The 21,316-nt window shown below is 35.8% G+C and overlaps 1 protein-coding gene across 1 annotated transcript in view; it reads left to right on the top strand.

Annotated features, from left to right (window-relative positions):
• Positions 1–21,316, top strand: part of WDR19 (WD repeat domain 19) — a 45,959-nt gene that overhangs the window by 7,557 nt on the left and 17,086 nt on the right. Inside the window, exons 7-28 of the mRNA XM_014957800.1 lie at positions 1,005–1,085; positions 2,522–2,634; positions 3,944–4,117; positions 4,871–4,941; positions 5,071–5,243; positions 5,342–5,456; positions 6,181–6,287; positions 6,673–6,795; positions 7,985–8,134; positions 9,129–9,276; positions 9,890–10,094; positions 10,647–10,806; positions 11,415–11,525; positions 11,792–11,901; positions 12,987–13,044; positions 13,930–14,076; positions 14,184–14,266; positions 15,787–15,870; positions 16,907–17,053; positions 17,482–17,606; positions 18,984–19,096; positions 19,980–20,048. Of these exons, the coding sequence (XP_014813286.1) occupies positions 1,005–1,085; positions 2,522–2,634; positions 3,944–4,117; positions 4,871–4,941; positions 5,071–5,243; positions 5,342–5,456; positions 6,181–6,287; positions 6,673–6,795; positions 7,985–8,134; positions 9,129–9,276; positions 9,890–10,094; positions 10,647–10,806; positions 11,415–11,525; positions 11,792–11,901; positions 12,987–13,044; positions 13,930–14,076; positions 14,184–14,266; positions 15,787–15,870; positions 16,907–17,053; positions 17,482–17,606; positions 18,984–19,096; positions 19,980–20,048 (2,667 nt within the window). The remainder of the gene's footprint in view (positions 1–1,004; positions 1,086–2,521; positions 2,635–3,943; positions 4,118–4,870; positions 4,942–5,070; positions 5,244–5,341; positions 5,457–6,180; positions 6,288–6,672; positions 6,796–7,984; positions 8,135–9,128; positions 9,277–9,889; positions 10,095–10,646; positions 10,807–11,414; positions 11,526–11,791; positions 11,902–12,986; positions 13,045–13,929; positions 14,077–14,183; positions 14,267–15,786; positions 15,871–16,906; positions 17,054–17,481; positions 17,607–18,983; positions 19,097–19,979; positions 20,049–21,316) is intronic.

The following is a 21,316-nucleotide window of genomic DNA, read 5'->3' as shown; positions in this document are numbered from 1 at the left end:
TGTTACAAGAGGATCCTGTGAAAGCAATCTTAGGTTGGCTTCCCCAGTAGCAGCACAAGATAGCTCTCACATAAGGTCTTTAGGAAGTAGTTTTAGTGTTGGTTTTGCTTTAGGTTGGTTAAACAAAGGTCTTGCCCTTGATGTGCAGGGATTACTCCTAGGCTGGACCTCCATTGCATTCTTGAGAAGCTGATTCCTGTGCTTCCTACAAGTACACTCAGATTGTCTAATCAAGCATTCTGTTTGTTTATACACATTGCGGTCCTTCTGAGCAATGACAGTTGCTGCATAATGTGCAAACGAATATAATGAACTTTTTAAATTTTAATGAACAGTGTTTCGCTCATGATTTTCAAGGAACAAATGTTTCATAGTTCATTTCATATGCTTCCATCTGTATATCTAAAGATCACCATTGGAGAAGAATACCCTAATAAATTTATTAGAGTATGTCTGTGCTTTAAACTAGCTGGCTTAGGTATTAGGAGCAGTGTAGCTGAGACTGCAGAGACCTAAGCAAGGTTGGCTTATGATGTTTTGTAGCCTCATATTGAGTACAGAAGCAACTAGATTGCTATCACTACCTAAACCAGACCAGATATGTCCATATTAAAATGCATTGTAAATATTTAACCTGTATACCTTATTCTTGGTCTTCCTTCTTTGAATTTGCATTGAAGTGACCTTGTTTGTACCGCTTCAGTTAGTACTGTCTGTATAATATCATCTTGCAAGTTTCCTTCCTCATCTGGATCTTTCCTTCTTTATTTCTGTTTCCTAGATATTTTTTCAGTGTATATTTTGATAACATGTTATTATGATACAAACTGCAGTCATGTTTTCTCCAGCTTTTTTCTTAGTTTTGGTACTAAATGCGATAAAAAATCTATCTATCTGTCTTTAACACTAAAATGAATAATGCAGGGCAGGAATAATGCAAATATTTATCATCAGTATTTGCTACATTGACTGTTGATTTTTCAATCTGAACTTCTTTCTTCCAGACCTCAGTGAGCTCAGATCCCAGTGATATGCAGTTCTCAGTTATGAAGACTGATGAAAGAATATCAACCAGGGAAAGCACAGTAAGAAGTCGATACAAAATACTGCAAAAAGTGTTAAGCTGATGTTTCAGGGTTTCTGCTGGCAAGCAGTGTGGACCAGGAAGCAATTGTTCCTCCTTGAGTTAACATTTAGTGTTGAAGATTTTGAAGATTTTTTTTTTTTCTTTTCCTTTAAAGTCATAGCCCTTTGTTCATTGAGGATATGTTCATGAAAAGTGCAGTGTTTAGCAGTCTCACAGATAATAGATCAGTTTTGCAGTGGTAGTTAACATAATAAATGGGGATGTGTGCAGAGACTTAAAAAATACATACAATATTAATATAAAACAGTATACGCAATGCGCAGATGGAAACAGAGCAGGATTGTCAAAATTGCAGAGATGCTGCAAATTTTCATCTGTCAGTTTTGGGAACATACTACTGCTTTCTAGTTTTTCATCTTAGCAAGCCTCAGCATCAGTTGGACTGAAAACCCTGATGTAATTCTTCTGGTGTGAGCATTATCCTGTCTCTGTCTAAATGGCAACAGTTTCATTTTCTTCATCGTCTTTCTTGAATGAATCAATGTCCATTGGATCAGTCAATGGTGAAGTACAGAGAAATGGGGTATTGATAACAATTAGCAAAGCATATTATTAAATCATTAGCAATGAAACACCAAGACAAGACAGAAAATCCATGGATAGAAAGGTGGTACTGTGTTATAATTTGAACAGGCCTATACACATATACAATGTAGTTAAATTCTCACAGTGACATTTCATCCATGGAGTATAGGTGCCAAGAAAGAATTTTTTCCCCATGTTTACATTGGCAAGGACCTGTAGGAGTTTTTTGCCTCCCTGCATTGAGTGAAATGTTTTCTGCTTCCTAGGGAAATTTAATTAACAGATATTTTGGAAATGCAGGAACTGGGTACTTCAGCTTTGATTTCTTCTGCTGCTTCCTGGGGCATACGATAGCTTCGGCTTTGAAGATTTTTTTTATTACAGCTCTCAAGTTTGCTGTAAAATGTTAGGGAACATTCTGTAATTGTGTAGTTCTTGGTGTTTGTGCTTGGATGGTCTGTCGGCAGCTGTAAACCACATAGCATTTGTTGTCTAGGTGTCTTGTTGTGGAGGGGCTTGGCTTCACAACGATCACTTCCAGGCTGATAGTTATGACATCAGAAAAAAAAATAACAACCTGCGAGTTGGATCAAAATAAGTAGTCAAAATAAGATTAAAAATAAGTACTAGAGTTAATGTTTTGGACTACAACATAAAATAATTCCTGTAATTTCTTAGAAGAGTTTAAGAAGAATTTCTTCCACTGTTGATAAAGATTCATATTCAGATCCATGGGATTCTGAAGTATTATTGAAAATCCTTAATCTCATCGTTTAATGAAGATGTAGGGCCTTATTTTAAAGTGATGCCATTCTTATAGAGTTAATTTGTCTTTTTATTCATTGACAGGTAAGTGTAGTGGTCGGCAAGAAGACTCTCTTTCTTTTTAATTTGAATGATCCTGATAACCCGATTGATCTGAAATTTCAGCAGCCTTATGGCAGTATTGTAACCTACAGATGGTGAGCACAATTTCTTAATGAAGCATTCTGGTATTAACAAGCTGAGGATTTTGCTGGTAGTTCTGATAAATGCTGAAAATGAAATCGTATATCCCTTCCTTACACTGGATTTTTCTTGGATGCATTGTAGAGTTTTTAAAAATTCCTTTCCAAACAGAAAGAAGTCTACATTTTGTAACTGTGTTAGTTGACAATTAAATGGCTATAAGAAGCAGTATTTTCAAATATAATTCTCAGCTTTAGAAAACTAATACTATTGCTGTCCTAACAGTAGATTAAACTGAGGTTGTTTTCTGTTTGAATGAGTAACTGATGAAAGAGTCAGGGTGGAGTTCTATCCTCCAGCTAGTTTGTTGGTTTACAAAGTTGTGCAAAGCTGTTGTAGCCTCCCTGCTATGTAATCCAATTGGTAATCTTCCTCTGAGGAAATCCCAACCTAGAAGTTTGAATTCTATACCCAAAATGTAGCTTCACTGTTTGTATATCTTTGAATCATGACACCTTGTCTTTTAATGCCTGTTCAGTCAACATGGAATTGACATTTATCCCTCTGCAGTACAACTGTGTAAGAAAACCTGTAGCTGTATGTGTCGTAATTTATGGCTACATGTCTAACAAGGCATACCTGGGCTGTTTCCCTTGTAATTATTTTTTTTGCAACTAAGCTGATGAGAGATTGTTTGAATTCATCCCTACACGCTGTAACTATTTCTGCCATAACCTCATTATTTCTGCTTGGCACCATGAAAAGCAAGCAAGCTGTCTATTCACAAATACAGATTATAGCTTTGGTACTTCCACTGTGTTTGCAGTAGTATGCCATTATTATTATGGTACTTCCACTGTGTTTGCAGTAGTATGCCATTATTATTATGTGTTGCCATTATTATTATTTTTAGCATAGCTTTGATGGGACCAGTTCAGCCAGAATCTTGAAATGGAAGCTTACATCTTCTGGCACACTTATTCCAATGAAGATACCAGAGGTTTTTCTCCTGGCATCACTGCCATGTATGCAGCTTGCTGAAAGTCAAGTGGCATTACAGAATGTAGAAGAGAGAATAAAGACAATTTATGAGTGAACTCTGGGCACAGACATGTTTTTATCTTTTAAGAATCCTTGGTTGTTTTTCCCCTTAATCTATTTGGTACCATATTGTTCTGCATTATATCTAAATTCCCATACTTTGGTTGTTTTTCCAATTAAAGGGAGACATTGGCAGTTACCCTTATACCCTGAAAGAAGATGCTTTTTGTATATTGCATAAATAGATATCTTTTCTTAATTGTTGGGGTTTTTTTGTAACAGGTATGGTGATGGCTACATTATGATTGGTTTCTCCCGAGGCTGTTTTGTGGTCATTTCTACGCACATTCGTGAGATCGGTCAAGAAATCTTTCAAGCGCATAATCATAAGGATAATCTAAGCAGCATTGCTATATCACAGTCATTAAACAAAGCTGCATCATGTGGAGACAATTGGTAAGTGGTAGTTATATACATAGAGAATGGAATTCATTTCACATAACTTTAGCTGTTAGGCATTAAAACTAGTAGGCTTCCTAAGGCTTCAAGGCTCCCTAAGAAGTCAGTGCAGAGAAGGTGAGATGAATTGCTCTATGGAACTGCCTCTCTGCCTAAAGTTAGGAGAAGCTATTTTTGACCCAAATCTCTGAAATTTAATTAACTTTATTGTAATAAATTGTAAACAAAAAAAAATTAATTAAACTTTAGTGTAGATTACTCCTTTTGATTCTTTCTTTTTCTACTATGTTACTTGGCTACGAAAATGTCTAAATTTCTTTACTGTGATTTATTGGTTGGATGTAACCATCTGCTTAGCAATAGGAGAACAGTTCGTTTTTGCTGGTTTTTTGCATGTGTTTCAAGCAGTGTTTGTCCACCAGGAGTGTGTTTTTAACCTAACCAGTATTGTAACAGGTCAGAAGGGAATAATAGTGCTTGTTTCCCACCCCTGAGTTCTTTCAAACTAGATGAGTTGTGCCTTTTCCTCAAAATTTAATTCTCTGAGCAAATATTTTTGTACAGTGATAGTGATAAACTGTTTAGAGTGATGGATAACAATAAGTGTGTGTTGCTCTTTAGGAAATGGCAGGCATTTTGCATTTGCACAGTTTATTGCTCCATTAGGCTATCTTGTTTGGGTTGGGTTTCTTCCAGTTTATGGAAGACTGAGGTTTATATTAATGAGACTGACTGTTTATTTTGTTTTAGCATTAAAATCCATGATCTGGCAGACCTGAGAGAAATGTATGCCATAATAAATTTGGATGATGAAAACAAAGGTATGTTAACAGTCTCCATAAGGATAGAAACTTTAACAAAGTAAGTAAAGCAAAATAATTGTTTCTTGGTTTTAGTAGTTAAAGAAAGGAATTACTATTTTTTTTTCTAAAAACTTGTTAATGTTTTAGGTGTAGATCAGCTGGCTTGGACAGATGATGGACAGTTGTTGGCAGTATCTACACGAAGAGGTTCCCTCCATGTTTTCTTGACAAAGCTTCCAGTCCTTGGAGATGCTTGCAGTACACGGATTGCATACCTCACTTCTCTTCTTGAAGTTACCATAGCAAATCACGTGGAAAGAGTATGATAACCTCTTCCTTTTAAACTTCATTAGATATAAATAAAGTAAATATTAATAGTGGATGAATATTGTTCCATTTTTTTGTTGTTTTCTTACAGGAGCTACCAGTCACAGTCTCGGTTGAAGTAGAGCCAAGTTTTGTTGCTATTGGTGTTTATCATTTGGCTGTAGGAATGAACAATCGGGCTTGGTTTTATGCACTTGGAGAGAACAGTAAGCATAAATTTAGTTCTCTTAAAACTACTGCATCATTGTGTCTTCTTGTATGAATTCAGTATTGCGTTTAACAGTTCTGGACAATCCACACTGTATGATAACAACTTGAGTTGCCATATGGTCCTGTTAGGAACAGATAATGATATTCACAAACTGAAGCAGTTATGACAAGACATTGTAAATAATAGATATAAAACTTCAGGCTGAAGTATTGGTAATGAAATGTAGAATGTTTCTTTTTTGTTTTTTTTCAGATCACTTTGTTAACCAGTGAAGGACTTTCAGGCTTTTAAGACGTTATTTGACCATGTCTTTAAATACTAAGTTGGGCAAAATCCCTAGGGACTACATAATCAGGGTTTAAATTCTCAGTTTGGTAGATGTGCATGTTGTTTGCATGGGGTAAGGTCAGATTGGTTATGTTGTGTCCAAATTTTGGACAGTGGGTTTAAAGCTTTTCTATCTCTCTTAGCATCACCTTTTTTAACTAATAATGAATTAATCAAAACTGTAAGAAAACTCATCAGAGTTGCATAGGAAAAGAGTTTCTCTTGTACTTTTGTAACCAGTTCTCTGACTGCTAAGAAGAAAGACTCTTTACACGTGATTTGTCCTCTCTCTGCTTAGTTGTGAGTTTTTCACATCTAGTTAGTTGGCTGCAAATTTAGATAAATGAAGACCTGTACAAAATAGTTTTACCTTTTCTGTTTGAATTCTTTAGATGTAAAAAAGCTTAAAGATGTGGAATACCTGGGAACAGTAGCAAGTATGCATCTTAACTCTGATTATGCCGCTGCTCTCTTTGAGGGTAAAGTCCAGTTGCATATGGTAAGAACTCTGGCAATTTGGAGTGCTGAACTAATGAGTTGATCTAACCTGAACAAGTTGATGTAATTTTAAAAATGAGAGGAAATGGAGTGATCTTCAGTTAATGGAGATAAAAATTATTTAGATATTTTTTGGCTGGCTAATTAAAGTATAAAGCTGAGTTCCCGTAACCTAGTCTAGAAGAGGTGAAGAAAAAGTGTTTTCTTGTGAACCAGTTTTATTTAAAAAGTCTCTTCGGGAATGTGACAGAAGCATACACTGGGTTTTCAAGGGATGCATGTGCAAGTTTGTTTCCATCTTGTTTCTTTACAGTTTGATACAGGCAAAACTGATAGCTTATTGTTAACAGTGGAGTTTTTCAGTTTGTTCTATTCTTCATATTTAGATAGAAAGTGGAGGTTTGGATGCTCAGGAAGAACGAGAAACTCGACTCTTCCCAGCAGATGATGATAAATGTCGCATTTTGTGCCATGCTTTAACTAGTGACTTCCTCATATATGGTACAGATGTGAGTATTAATTCTGTTTTCAAAGATCTTTTTGTATGGAATGTATTTCTATCTCAATTATTTGGATTGTTACTCATATTTTTAGCAAAAAAAAAAAATTTGCTTTGAGAAGTTTACAGTAGATTATTTTCTATGCAAGTCCTTTGTACAAATACAAAATTGTCAAAATTGTATCCAACTTCCTTTACTATTGCATTTATATGAGAAGCATTAACCATTCAAGAAGGTTAAGTTTTACTTTTACTAGTGTTTGGTGCAAAACACGTTGTATTACAGGAGTGAGAGGGTTGACAATAAAGCTGTCTTCCAGATATAAGAAAAAACATAGCACTTGCCTTGCAAATTTGTTGATTTAGGTGGTGATGTGATAGATGTGGGAAAAAAGGTAATGAGGTAAACAAGTATGATAGCATAACTGAAAGTCCTGACTTACTATTAAAGCCTTTGCCCAAAGAGAATTTTTTTTAGGTCTTTCAACAAAGATAGGAATTGTTGGGGCAGTGAAGAAGGATGTGAACATGCTTATCAATTTTTCTGGAGATTTTCCTATGCATGAGGGGTAGTTTCTTTGCTTTTATTATTTTCTGGCACTGGGAATACAGGACACATTTGGCATTGTAGTATTGTGCTCTTTATGACACAGACTGGTGTACTGACCTTCCAGAGGAAAAACAGAATCACTGTCTCTGGCACTGAAATTATCCCTGATTTTAATAACTTGAGTGGTTTTGCAGCAGTAGAAGGTTTTCCTGCCTCCTCAGTACCTAAATTGGTCCTGATAAATTTGGAGTACTAAATTCACAACTGACCAATTTGACGTGTGCAAATTTTACGATTGACTTCAAAAGCTGCCTTATACTTTCAGTGTTCTTCTTTGTGCAACACTGATTGAAATGTAGTGTTGAGGTACATCTGTATTTGTGGTTCTTCCTCGGAGGCAGCTTTGTTTGAAGGTTAAGCTGCGCTCAGCAGCAAGAACAATAGAAAACCCCTCAAAACTCCAACTTCTTTCCCCACCTACCAGGACCAGCTGTGAATGAAAAAGGAAGCCAAATAAACACCTGGAAGTATTTTTCTTTAAACACTCTTTATGCTCAGCACCCTAAGATAGGAGAAACTACAACTGAGTTCATTAGCTACATGTCATTTACTGATGTCATCATTAGCTGTTTCTGTTATTTCCCATTAGACTGGAATTATTCATTATTTCTACATTGAAGACTGGCAATATGTGAATGAATATCGGCATCCTGTCAGTGTGAGAAAAATTTTTCCAGATCCCAATGGAACCAGATTGGCTTTCATAGATGACAAAAGTGATGGCTTTATCTATTGTCCGGTAAGTTAGTGTGGGGTGCCCATACAATTGTATTTATACTGTATAGTGTTTTTAATAGAGAATGAGGAAGGTTTTGTAACTCCAACGTGTATGCTGGTAGAAGAAATTACCAAGGAGGCTTGAAGATAACTTGATGGCAAGGAAAGGAAATAAAATCTGTGGTATTAGATCTGGACAATTTCATTTAAGCTAAATTCCTGATCAGTAATTTTCAGAAATGTATGTATTTTTGTATTTAAATACAGATATTTTAGCCCTTAACAAGCGCTGCCAGTTTCACTGCCTGTCCCCATACCTTTTTCTTTTATGTAAATAACATTCATATATGGCACATTTTCTCCGTTTAGAATCATAGAATCACATGGGGTTGGAAGGGACCTCTGGAGATCATCTAGTCCCACCCCCCCAGCCAAATACCTAGAGCAGGTTGCACAGGAACTTGTCCAGGCGGGTTTTGAATGTCTCCAGAGAAGGAGACTCCACCACCTCTCTGGGTAGCCTGTTCCAGTGCTCCACCACTCTCACAGTAAAGAAATGCCTCCTCACGTTTAGGTGGAACTTCTTATACTGAAGTTTGTGCCCATTTCCTCTTGTCCTGTCACTGGGCACCCCTGAAAAAAGGCCAGCCCTGTCCTCCTGACCCCCTCCCTTAAAGTATTTGTAAGCATTGATTAGATCCCCTTTAAGTCTTCTCTTCTCAAGACTAAAAAGACCCAAGTTCCTCAGCCTCTCCTCATAAGAGAGATGCTCCAGGCCCTTAATCATCTCTGTGGCCCTTTGCTGTACTCTCTCCAGCAGTTTCCCTTTCATTTACTTCCCTTCTGAATTAAACTATTATGTTATTCAGTCACTGCTTATGAGAAATTTTTTTCTTAATAAAATTTTCGTATTTCTGCACTACTTAAATTCTTTTTTTATTTTTATTATTTTATATGGATATTTAGTTTGTCTCCTTAGTCACTTCCTAGTAATTTTACTTTTGCATTATTTGTAGGTAAATGATAGATTATATGAGATTCCAAATTTCTCACCAACTATTAAAGGAATCTTGTGGGAAAACTGGCCAATGGATAAAGGTGTTTTTGTTGCTTTTGATGATGATAAAGTGTACACTTATGTTTTTCATAAGGATGCCATTCAAGGTACTGTAAACGATTTTAAAAACATATTCACTATTTTAGTTAATAAAGTAAAACATGTTCTGAGTCTTCGTCTTAATTATTTACATAACTGCATATAAAAATAAGTAGTACTGCAGAAGTTTTGAAGTGCAACTGATGAATAAAAAACTAGTTGCTTTTTAGGTTTCTCTGTAAAGTTTCAAAAAGGCATTTTGGTCTTAACTCCTTAAGTTTCTTGCTATTACAATCTTTAGTGTGACATTTTTGCATTGTGCTTCAGTTGTATTTTTAAAAGATCATGAGAAAGTCTTAGGATCAGGGTGACAAAACTTGTATTCACTTACACTGTTAATCAAAATTGTAATAATAGAAATTTCTGTATTTGTGACAGAGAAACATTAAGGAATTTACCTACAAACATTTGGAAAATTAACTTACTAGTTTAGAAGATTTAAGTTATGTATACTTACTTTACTGAAAGATGTGCACTGTACAGTAGATGGTGACTACCAGAATTAGATATCTTGAATTAGTGCCCTGCAAATCAACATTATTTCAACTGTGACTACTTGCTATGCTTTTTACCATGTAGGGATTTTTTAAATTATGTCTTCTTTTCTTTCTTTGAATCTAGGATCCAAGATTATTTTGGCAGGTGGCACAGAGGTCCCCTTTTCATATAAACCTTTGTTGTTGTATAATGGAGAATTAACTTGTCAGACTCAGAGTGGGAAAACAAACAATATCTATCTAAGCACTCACAGTTTCCTTGGCAATTTGAAAGACCTTGGACCTAATGAGCTGACACAAATGCTTACTCAGACTTTAATGTTGAAAAGGTACATCTGTGTTTTAATTATATTGTGTAAATTGTATTCTTCTTTCTCAATACAGCGTATCCTGGGGATATAAAAATGTCACAGTGAATATTGATAAATTGGATTGATCCATGTGTCCCTGTAGCTGTCTATGGAGACCAAGCGAAATAAGTGACCCAATGGTTCTGTATTTGTTTTCCACTGTCAAGTAAAAGTTAAGCTAATTTTTTTCATGACCGATTCGGGGTTCTGTGACAGTGGCTCTTCCAAAACTGGTGCCTCTTGTGTACTCTCCTCCCACTCTAATGAAACAGTGCAAAATCAGTATAATGGAGAGAATGCCAGAGTAGGGAAAGCAGATGGTTTCCTAAAAAAGTTTCATAGGAACAAGAGAAACAGACTATTAAGTTATGCATTTGTAATTCTCCTTTCTTCCTGACATATCTTTCTCTCCATGCTTATAAGTAAATGCATTTTATGTTTTCCCTACCATAGTATTAGTAAAAAAACGGGTTGAGAGGGAATTTTTAGGTACGAGTAATACTAGTTTTAAATGTGTTTTACCCTCTATAGGTTTTCTGAAGCATGGGAGGTATGCAGACTTCTGAATGACCAGTCTGCTTGGAATGAGCTGGCCAAAGCTTGCTTACATCATATGGAGGTGGATTTTGCAATACGTGTTTATCGGATATCTGGTAATGCTGGAATGGTGATGTCATTAGAGCAAATAAAGGTAAAATGTAAAGTCAATTTTAATAGGAAATACAGTGTTTTAATTCTTCTTTAAGAATTGTCGAATCCTTATTATTGTGGGAATTTGTTTTTTTTTTAAATAGATAGTGGGTAATTTTCAAGTGAGTTGTAGTTATGGAGGAGAAAGTGTCCAAACCACGTAACTCTTGGTTGTTTTCTCTTGAAGTGGCTGCAGTCTCTACTGCAATGCACAACATTCCTTTTTCCATTTGCTTGAAAGCAGCAGAATATATTCATGTCTTGGGCATTTGGGGGCTCTTTTTTCTTTTGGTATTTTTGAGAAAATGATTAAGGCAGCTATTACTAAATTTTTTTAAAAAATCAAACCAACAGATTGCAATTATACATCTAAAAGTGTGCACGAAATAATGCCTTAAAAACATACTTTTGCAAAATGCTAATTTTAGACAGTATTAGTTGTACTGGCTTTTAGCTACAGTAAGAATGTGAGGGCTTTTTCTGGTTTGTAGAATCCAGTACCCGATTGTAAAATGTAAGACTGTTTTGTTTTGCTGTGCTTTCTAGACTATTTATAACAATTTTTTTTTTCTTTTGGACTACTTTTGCACCTATCATATCTTTTTACAGGGAATAGAAGACCACAACCTTTTAGCAGGACATCTTGCCATGTTTACTAGTGATTTTAATCTGGCTCAGGATTTATACCTGGCATCCTCTTGTCCTATTGCTGCACTTGAGGTATTCATTTTAGATGTGTAAATATTTTTCTACTGTTTTCATCTCCACCTTAATGTTGGAATATTTTACCTTCTGATAATTCTGCCCTTTTGTGGTTTTGTTCTTGCCATTGTGTGACTGACAGCCATTCTTTCAGGATGAATGTCTGTCAAATTGTCTGAACCTTTCTAGAATACTAGCTCTGTATTTGTATTAAAAATAATAAGAAGTTCATACTAGAATTGAGAATCTGATACTTGCCTCAGTTCTTTGTTCTTTGTTAATAGATGCGGAAAGACTTGCAGCACTGGGACAGTGCACTGCAGCTGGCAAAGCGTTTGGCCCCAGACCAAATCCCTTTCATATCAAAGGAATATGCAATGCAGCTTGAATTTGCGTAAGTTCTTCTGTAAAGTTGCAGTATAAGAATATTAAACCAATACGTGTGCTGACAATGAAATTGAGATACTTAGCTGACTGCATTGCTAAGAGAGGATTCTGTGAGGTCTCCAGCTTTAGTATGAGGAAGAGTAGTTTTGTAAGGATTACTTCATGCTAGAGACATATGTTAGCAAATAATAGTTACTTTTGATTAATTTTCAGTATATCTGGGTTCTTTGCAACGGGTAGGTCCACTATATAACAATATAATCTACTAAATACTTTGTTGCAGGCAAGTGCTTGGAAAATAAAGTTCACGCCATTTAATACTTCTTATATTGGATGAAAGCCTTGCCTTTTGTCTGTCTTTTCTTAAAATACCCAGTAGCCTTCATTTCCTTACATATTTTGGGTAGAAGAGCATCAAATTTCAATACTGCCAGTCCCTGGAAGAGAGGAGGTTTTAACCATTTGCCATGAGTTTAAAGTCTGTCTTATAGCTAATTCTTCCCCGGTGAGACCTGGTCTGTTTAATGTCTAAACTAAAAGGGAAAACTCTTATCTATTAATAGAGGTTTCAGACAACTCCTTCCCCCTGGCAGTGTACTTGGTGAACTGAGAGAGAACACTTGTTGGTCTCCAAAAAGGTCACAGAAAGGAGGGAACGGAGGCAGTTGAAGCAATGCAGCCATCTGTAACTTGAGCTATGCATGTACTTAAAGAGAAAAACTTGCCTTCGTTTTTATGTTGTGAAAATTCTAAATAATTTTAGAAGGTCAGTTTCATTTACCTTCCAGAAAAATGTGGAAGTAGAGATGAAATTAGAGGTGTATTGTGCAGATAGATTCTCTGCCTGACTTTCAAGGGGTGTTTATTGGTCTCAGTGTAACAGAAGTGAGAGATGGACTGCCTCTGTGGCTAACAGCTGGATAAAGTGCTGTGATGTACTGTGTAACTGTCCATCTTCTGCACACTTCACATCCTTGTATGGAGTCGTTATGTCTAAAGCAAGACAGATATGTGCATAATCTGTGTGGTTGGAAGGTAACCATCTCTTCCTATTAAAAATGTTCTTCCATGTAACTTCCAGTTTTGTTTTAGGGGTGATTATGTTAACGCTCTGGCACACTACGAGAAGGGAATCACTGGAAACAATCAGGTAATTCCTTTTTAGTCACGATAGTGTTTGAACTATCATACTGCACATTAAGTTGTCATGTTTCAGACTCATTTGAATTCAGATGTTTTTATTCATTGCTTTTGGCATAGTAGTCTTTACAATTCTGTTATTTTTAATATACAGAATGATGCTTTCTCTCGGTATAAAGCAGTATTGCCATATATTAACATGGCATAACTAGACTTAGGTTTTTATGATTTGAGCAGTTTCATGGTAGACATGCAAAGAGAAAGTACTGCCAGGATTTTCATTGTTATAACAAAAGACCTAATTATTCCTTCTGTTCTTCTTTACTGAATTGTCATCTATATAAAGACAGGCAAAGATTGTGTTAGAAAATAAGCATCGTATTCAGTAGATCCTCCCTTATTCTGGCATTATTTCCCCTAATATTTGCAAAATGTCTATTATGAAGCAGTTTAAATGATAATAGGAGAACATAATAGGGGGAAAATAGCAATGTTTTCTGAATTCAAGCCATTTGGCTTTATGAAACATCAGTGGCCTTACCACCTTTAAAAAAATAAAAAAAGAAATATCCTGCTTGTATTTTCTCTTTTTCTATACTGTTGCTTTTGGAGGAAAGAGGAGAGTAGAACTGAGCTGTCTGTAAAACTGATTCTTCTTTGCTTGGTCTGGGCAGATCTTGTAAGTAAAATGTAAAAATTATAGCTTAAGAAGGAAATTAAACTGAGTTTTTATAAGTAAGTGACAGCTGTAGCTAGGCAAGAATTTTGGTACAATGATTTAACTTAGTCCATGTAATGTTTTGTTAATTTGTTTCAGTGGTTGGTTACCGTGGCTTTTGTGACCTGATATTTCTGATGTGTAATGTATAGTTATTGCTTTCCATTTGATTGCCAGTACCAGGAACATGATGAAGCTTGCCTTGCTGGAGTGGCTCAAATGTTCATTCGAATGGGAGATATCCGTCGAGGAGTAAACCAGGCCATTAAACACCCCAGCAGATTACTAAAAAGAGACTGTGGAGCTATTCTGGAGAGCATGAAGGTATTCAAAAGTGTTAATAAAGCTAAAGTTGAATATGTGAATTCATTAAGCTATTTATTTGTAATCTTAATTTAGAAATTATATTTTAATTATTTCCAATATTGTAGCAATTTTCAGAAGCTGCTCAGCTGTATGAAAAGGGACAATATTATGACAAGGCAGCATCAGTATACATCCGGTGTAAAAACTGGTAAGTACAGGTTTCAGGGAAGTGTTATATTTCCGAGGACTCACTGTGGTCCTCTTCGGAAAGGAACGATTCTCTGAATACCACAAATGTCTTATTAATCATGTTTCATTGATTTTATTGTTCCCTCCCCCAGGCTAAAATAAGAACAGTGTTCTTTTGGAAGCTTTTGTTGTTTTAGATATAGGCTTACCATAAAAGGGAGATAGTCTTCATTTTTTTCTTATTTTTTGGTATTATGTTTAAAGTTACCTGCAGTTTCAAGTCCTTTGTGTGTGTGTACACGTGCACGTGCATGCACTGAATTTAGTAATTTTATTTATGTAGTTATTATTTAGTTAATTAAATTTCTTCAGTTATAAAATTCATAGCTGAGGCTGAATATTCAGACAGTTGGAAATGATTCTGAGCCGCTGCTTCAAATGGAGTCTGTATCTGAAGTAGTCAAATCATTCTATGATTCTATGATTCTATGAAAATTGCTGGCGTTATGTTCAATGCATTTGTAATTATTTTAAGGGAATTTGATTATTATCAAGTTTCTAGTGGAAAAGTCTAATTTACTGAGACTTAAGGGCCTAATTTTTGCCTAATTACATTTTATGGACTTTTAATATTAAGAACTGATTGGAGCAGAGATCAGGAGGACCCCTCCTCTTTAATACAAGTGCTCTAAAAATCAGGTTGGAATATTATGTTCATTACTAAGGAAAATTTTATTCTGTCCTAGAAGTATCAGTGGCATCAGAACAGACAAGAGAACACTTTAAGTAGGATAGCTTACATATAATGATAGGTTTGATTTGCAAAGTGGGAGGTACAAGCTTTGCTTACTGTAGCAGAAGGAGGTTCAGTCTGGGGAGTGCTCTGTCTTCAAAGCAGAGAGGTGAGATTTAAGGTCAGCTGCTCTTCAGCCTCTCATATCCCTTGTCTTGAAAGGCCCACCGCTGAGTTTGCTGGCTTTTATAGATCCCATCACTGTGTGCAACTCCTGAAGCTAGATTGATGGGAAGACTGACACATTTCTGTGTTCCTCCACACACTGTTGTTATGGATGTTGTTGCTCAGAGAACCTGGCTCTAGTGAATGGCCTAGAACCTCTAGTACAACCTGTGGTCTTAAGCACACAATCACAACTGCACTCGTACTGGTGAACTTTTGTACTCTTTCAGGTTACAGTTTTAATCCTGTGCTTCTTCTGTAGATTAATTAGAGAATACCAGAGGTAAGAGTTGTTAATCTGGCACTCCTTATGCTCGTACATCTCAAACTTAAAAAAGAGAAGATACGGTACTTCTCTAAGCCTCTATGTTCATGAAGCAGTCTATAATTTCCAGTTCTCACATCTATAAAGTGCAGCTTTTTGAAAATATGAAAGTGCCTTCAAAGCATATGCATTATGTTCAATTACTTCTGTTTTAGCCTCCTTTTCAGTGTTGATATAAATACTCCTGCTTTACTGGAGAAAATCTGAAATATATCTATTATATATCTATTAAATAACTATTATCTTGCCTTTCTAGGGCAAAGGTTGGTGAACTTCTTACTCACGTTTCATCTCCAAAGATTCACCTACAATATGCAAAGGCCAAAGAAGCAGATGGCAGGTGCGTTTGAATGCTTATCTTTTTTTATAAAACAGATCATCATTATTATTATTATTGTTGTTGTTGTTATGCATTACTGTTTTTGTAAAATAAGTTAAAAGACTTAACACTTTGTATCAAATAGCCTTGTGAAAATGGGTTATGTAATGTATAAACTTAAGGTGTTGTGTAAAGATATTGAACCTAATCTAAGAACCTTCCACTGGTGTCAAAGATATATTTCTAATTGATTGTTTTCCTGTCTAAGCATTAATACCTTTTTAACAAAAATCATTAAAGGTTTAAAGTACTGCACCCGATGCAGAATATTGAAGTTCATGGTTTTTTCTAACTACTCCTTAGCTGTGATTTTTAAAGGTCATTCAAATGGGGAATAACCATGATAGAAATATTTTCATTCTAGAACCAAATTACCATTAACATCTTAATGGCTGCTGTTGCAAAATATTGAATAATGTGAAATTTTGGCTGAAATGGAAGCCCAAAATTTACTTTAATCACAGAATATAGTTTCTATTAGTCCTTACCTGTAGGTAAATGTGCTTCAGAATAATGATATTTTCTGATATGAAACAACACCAAAGCTAAATATTTCCATTGATGAGAATAGAAAATTACTAATTGTGTAGTGTAGGAACGAGACATTTCTTGATCTTGTTTACAGAACAGAAAAGAAGTCTCACTTTTTAAATTGTAGAACTAGTTATCATCTGTTTGTTTTCTTATTGTTCTCTAACTCCCAAGTGGTTTCACATGGAACTGATGGAACAGATGATGTTTACTGATGAACCACTTTTAAGATATACCAAAAGGGATGCTGGCAGAGTAGGACATTTTTCTGTTGTCTCTGCCTTTCATTCTCCCAAGAGAAAATGAAATAGAGACAAAAAACATAGTAAAGGCAGAACAAAGCTATTATATGCAAACTGAAAGGAAACTGTCACAGATTAACCACTCAGAAATAAAATACTGTATGTTTCTTTCACTCTGTATTGTAATGAGTTAGAAAAATGGATGTGGAACCATTATTTTGCAGGTACAAGGAAGCTGTGATAGCTTATGAGCATGCAAAACAGTGGGACAGTGTAATTCGACTATATTTGGATCACCTGAATAATCCTGAAAAGGCTGTTAATATTGTGAGAGAAACACAGTCTCTTGATGGAGCAAAGATGGTGGCCAGGTAACAAGCACATTATTCACATTTTTAAAAAAAGGGTGAAAGAGGCCATACCTGTTGGAAATTGGTAGGGCTTGCTAACGTATCAGACTCTGGTTCTTGGGAATTTGGCCAGTGACTATATATTTCTGTTTATTGATTTGAATTTTCTAAAATTTGGACACCTAAGCAGGTACTGATTTTTTTCCTTTTTTTTTTAAACTTTCTGATTAAAATTATATTAACCTGAAGTAATAAGTTTAGATAATAATAAAAGTTGCCATGCTGTATTATTTATACTAAGTTAATTTTACTAACCTATTCAAAGTAATCGAGATATAAAATAAATTAGTAATCATATTTTTATGCCACAAAAGGTACTCTATTCCTAAAACATGGTATATTCCTTATGCTATTTAGTACTAAGGTATTAATTTCTTCATTCTGATTAGATTCTTTCTGCAGCTTGGTGACTATGGTTCTGCCATCCAGTTCCTGGTCATGTCCAAGTGCAATAATGAAGCTTTCACATTAGCTCAACAACACAACAAGATGGAGATTTATGCTGATATAATCTGTGAGTATTCCACATTAATAACTTTACTTGCAATATGTTTTGCTGTTCTTATAATTGATTTAGACCAATTTGAAATTATAAGACAAGGAATGTGAAGGTTTGTTTCCCAGCCTGTTCCATTTCCAGTCACCGTGGACAGATTTGGCAACCCGTGTCTAGTTCAGGCCTACAAGCTAGGTTTGGCATTCAGCTTAGGTATCTCCTGAGGTCTTCAGTCTAGATTGTTTTAAAATCTTGCCAATGCTAGAGCTTTTTCTGTTTATCCATAGAGATAAAACATCTGTCTGGACTATTTTCTTGTGTTGAGGAATCCCTTTCTTTGATCTTGATATATGTAGTACTGCTTTTCCAAAACTGAGAATTTTGCTGGTACGGTTCTTGAATTTTACCCCTCTATTCATTTTTTCATGGTTCCAGCTCTTTTCCTACATGTGTATGTCTCATGTTTCCTTTTTTTCTTTTAAGGCCCGTTGTGGCCTTGTCTTGTCTCAGTGAGGGACAAAAAAGAGGCTTTACTGAGAAGCTGACCTTCACCTCAGGCCATCAAGTCAGTCAGTGGCCAGCTTGTCAATTTGCAATCAGTTTTATATTTTTCAGGCACCATTCTTTGTGGAAACAGTTTCCACATATGTGTCTTCAAAATTATCTCATCTTTTCAATTAATCTATTCCTTTAAAAAATGTATTCTTGTTATGAAGGTTATAAAAACTTGGCAGTAGCACATCTGGTGATGTGCTGTTGCAGCTGCTTGTCAAGGTGAACACAATACACAATAGTTCTGCTGTTCCCTATGCTTTCTTCCTTCTTTCCTATACAAAATAGGATGTCTCAAATTGTAATCTAAGTGGGTAGAAAATGGGTTTAAAACTAACTTTGAAGTAGTGGCTGTCTTTGTTTTAGATGTGCACAGTAAAATGGAGTCTTGGTTAGGAGACTAAGTAGTATTCCCTGCTACCACATTAGTCCTGATAGTCTTGCTCTCTGTGATACAGATATATTCACACATTCTTAAATTCTGAAAATAATTCAGGTGATAATCTTATAATCATTTGCTCTGTTTTATTGTGGCAAAGACACAAATTCGTTAGTAGGTCATAGTTACGCCATTTTATTATGTCTGTTAAAAAAACCACAGAAATCCCACTGTGGTGTAAAACCTATGGAAACAATTATTTCGCCATGTTATTAGCTCCTAATGTCTGTCATTTGGTCTGATTAAGTAGGAAAAGAACATGTAAGACATAATTTGAGTCTACCTGTCTTTGGTTTTCTTTGGATGTCAGTAGAAAGAAAAATGTAGAATAGGAATTTGTTCCTTCAGTAGGGCCTTTATCTTACTTAGTAAGAATATTCTGCTATCATTGCTGTCTGTTGCAGGTTCTGAAAGTACTACCAATGAAGATTATCAGAGCATTGCACTATATTTTGAAGGAGAGAAGAAACATTTTCAGGCGGGAAAATTTTTCTTGCTGTGTGGTCAATACGGACGGGTCAGTACTTAAAGGATCAAGCAGCGATAGTTAAACGTTCATAGAAACTGTTCAACATTCTATGGTACTTCAAAATCAAGGAAGTTTGTAGCAGACTTTAGCTGTCTTAACTGATAACATACTGTTATTTTTTTAAAAGTGTAAAAATATAAGTATACAATTTATATGTACAATTATCTATATTGTATTCTCTGAACTGTATGCTGCCATGCGCATAACTCTGTCATAGCAGTAGAGGCTCCAGGTAGATTAATGATACACTACTCTCAATGAATCTCTAAATGTCATGAACATAGAAGTAGAATTTGTTTATATTTTATTAGCTTGACAAATGACCATTTGGTCGCTGACGAATTAATTCACTTAATACTATAGCATGCCCTAACGTAAAGCTTTTTTTAAAAAATTAAGTATGTTAATTGAAGTATGCCAATTGACACACTTTCTTTTGATCAGTTACAAATCAGTGAATTGACACTTATTGAATGTTTGACTTCTGCATACTGAACACATACCAAAAAAATATTACTGATTTTGCAAATTACAGGCATTGTAGGTGGCCACTCCTTCAACTGGGGGGGTCCAGTGGCACATTAATCATTAATGTCTTCTCACCATATTGCTCTGAACATCTTTCACAGTTAGACGAAGGTATACATCAGGATTTGGCAAAAACTCAATGCTGCTTTCTTGCAAGAGTATGTATAAGAGCAGCTGCTACCTCTGCAATGTATGTGGTTATCCTTATGGCTGTAAAGTGCAGCCAAGATAAGCATTCAGTGTGCCACTTGTCTGTCAAAATGTAGAGAGAAATAACTTTGTAAAACAGGAAAATGTTAATTTCATGTGTCTCAGTTTTAACTTTTCTTCTGTATCATTTTAGGCATTAAAGCACTTTATGAAAAGTCCAAGCACAGAAGATAACTTGGCTATAGAAATGGCAATTGAAACAGTAAGCAACTTTGATAAAACATCCTTTCAATAAGTTTGCCTTTAGTATTGTGACATTTTCCTAATGTGAGCGTGTTTGGACAGATTGCAAATAGAAGGAAAACTGTGTCAGTGAAGGTGGTATCTAAACATTAAAAAAGTAGAATAAGTTAATACCGACACCAGAGGAAAAAATGTTTTCAGTCTCCAAAGGAGGGTTTATGAATTCATTCAGATGTTTGTGGTTGTCTATCAGAGACACTTGAGTTTGGAATTTTCTTTTTTAGCAATATCCATATACAATTTTTCAGTTTTACTGATTTTTCCAGTCTGCACTCTATGGCTGGAGAGGTCAATACGCCTCTATTCTCGCTGTCTGCCACAGAATCATGGAAGGTTGAGATTGGAAGAAACCTCTGAAGGTCATCTGATCCAACACCCCTACTCAAGCAGGGCCACCTAGAGCTGGTTGCCCAGAACCATGTCCAGATGGCTTCTGAATATGTCCAAGGACACCTTGGACACTGATAGATAATGGCCTTCAACTAGACTTTGTATTATTGACCATAACCCTCTGGGCCTGGCCATCCAGCCAGTTTTCAGTCCACCTCACTGTTTGCTCATCCAGCCTATACTTCATCATCTTCTCTATGAAGAAGTTATGGGAGACAATGTCAAAAGCCTTTCTGAAGTCAAGGTAGACAATATCCACTGCTCACTCTTCGCAGCTTCCTCTGTCAGACAGAAAACCATTTGCAGTATCCGTCTTACTGATCCTGATCTGATACAGATCTGATATCTTACTGATTAAAACCTTTTGGTTTTCATCATTACTAGCTCTAAAAATATATTTTCCGCCCCTAAAAAAAAAAAAAAAGGAATTTGGGGTGAAGCAATCTTTGCTTAGTTATTTTGTTCGTGATCTCCAAAATTCAGTAGTCATCAGGTCTCCAGCTCATTATGTGTGAATCTAGTGTGGTTCTTGAGATTCCCTTCTAGGAAATGCTGGAAACCTGCCTAAGCAGGCCCATAGCCAGCTTCCATCTAAGCGACCACTGCGACTTTCACTTTCTGTTGTCCAACCCATGCTCAGACTGCCTCTGTTCCCTTGAAGAACCCACAGCTTTGAAAATCTTGTTAGGTATTAGTAGAGATTTTTCAAACTCTTAAACAGTAGATCTGACTCTGCTTAGAGCTGGCACAGCAGCTCCTGAGGCCTTCCATCTCACAGAGCTGTTGGCAGGGCTTGTAAGACTGAAATTTGAGGTCTCTAATGCTTTCCTCTACATC

The sequence above is a fragment of the Calidris pugnax genome, unplaced genomic scaffold (assembly GCF_001431845.1).
Source record: "Calidris pugnax isolate Ruff unplaced genomic scaffold, ASM143184v1 scaffold349, whole genome shotgun sequence".
NCBI lineage: Eukaryota > Metazoa > Chordata > Aves > Charadriiformes > Scolopacidae > Calidris > Calidris pugnax.
Note: the sequence above shows the minus strand (reverse complement) of the source record. Positions and strands in the feature narration are given on the sequence as shown.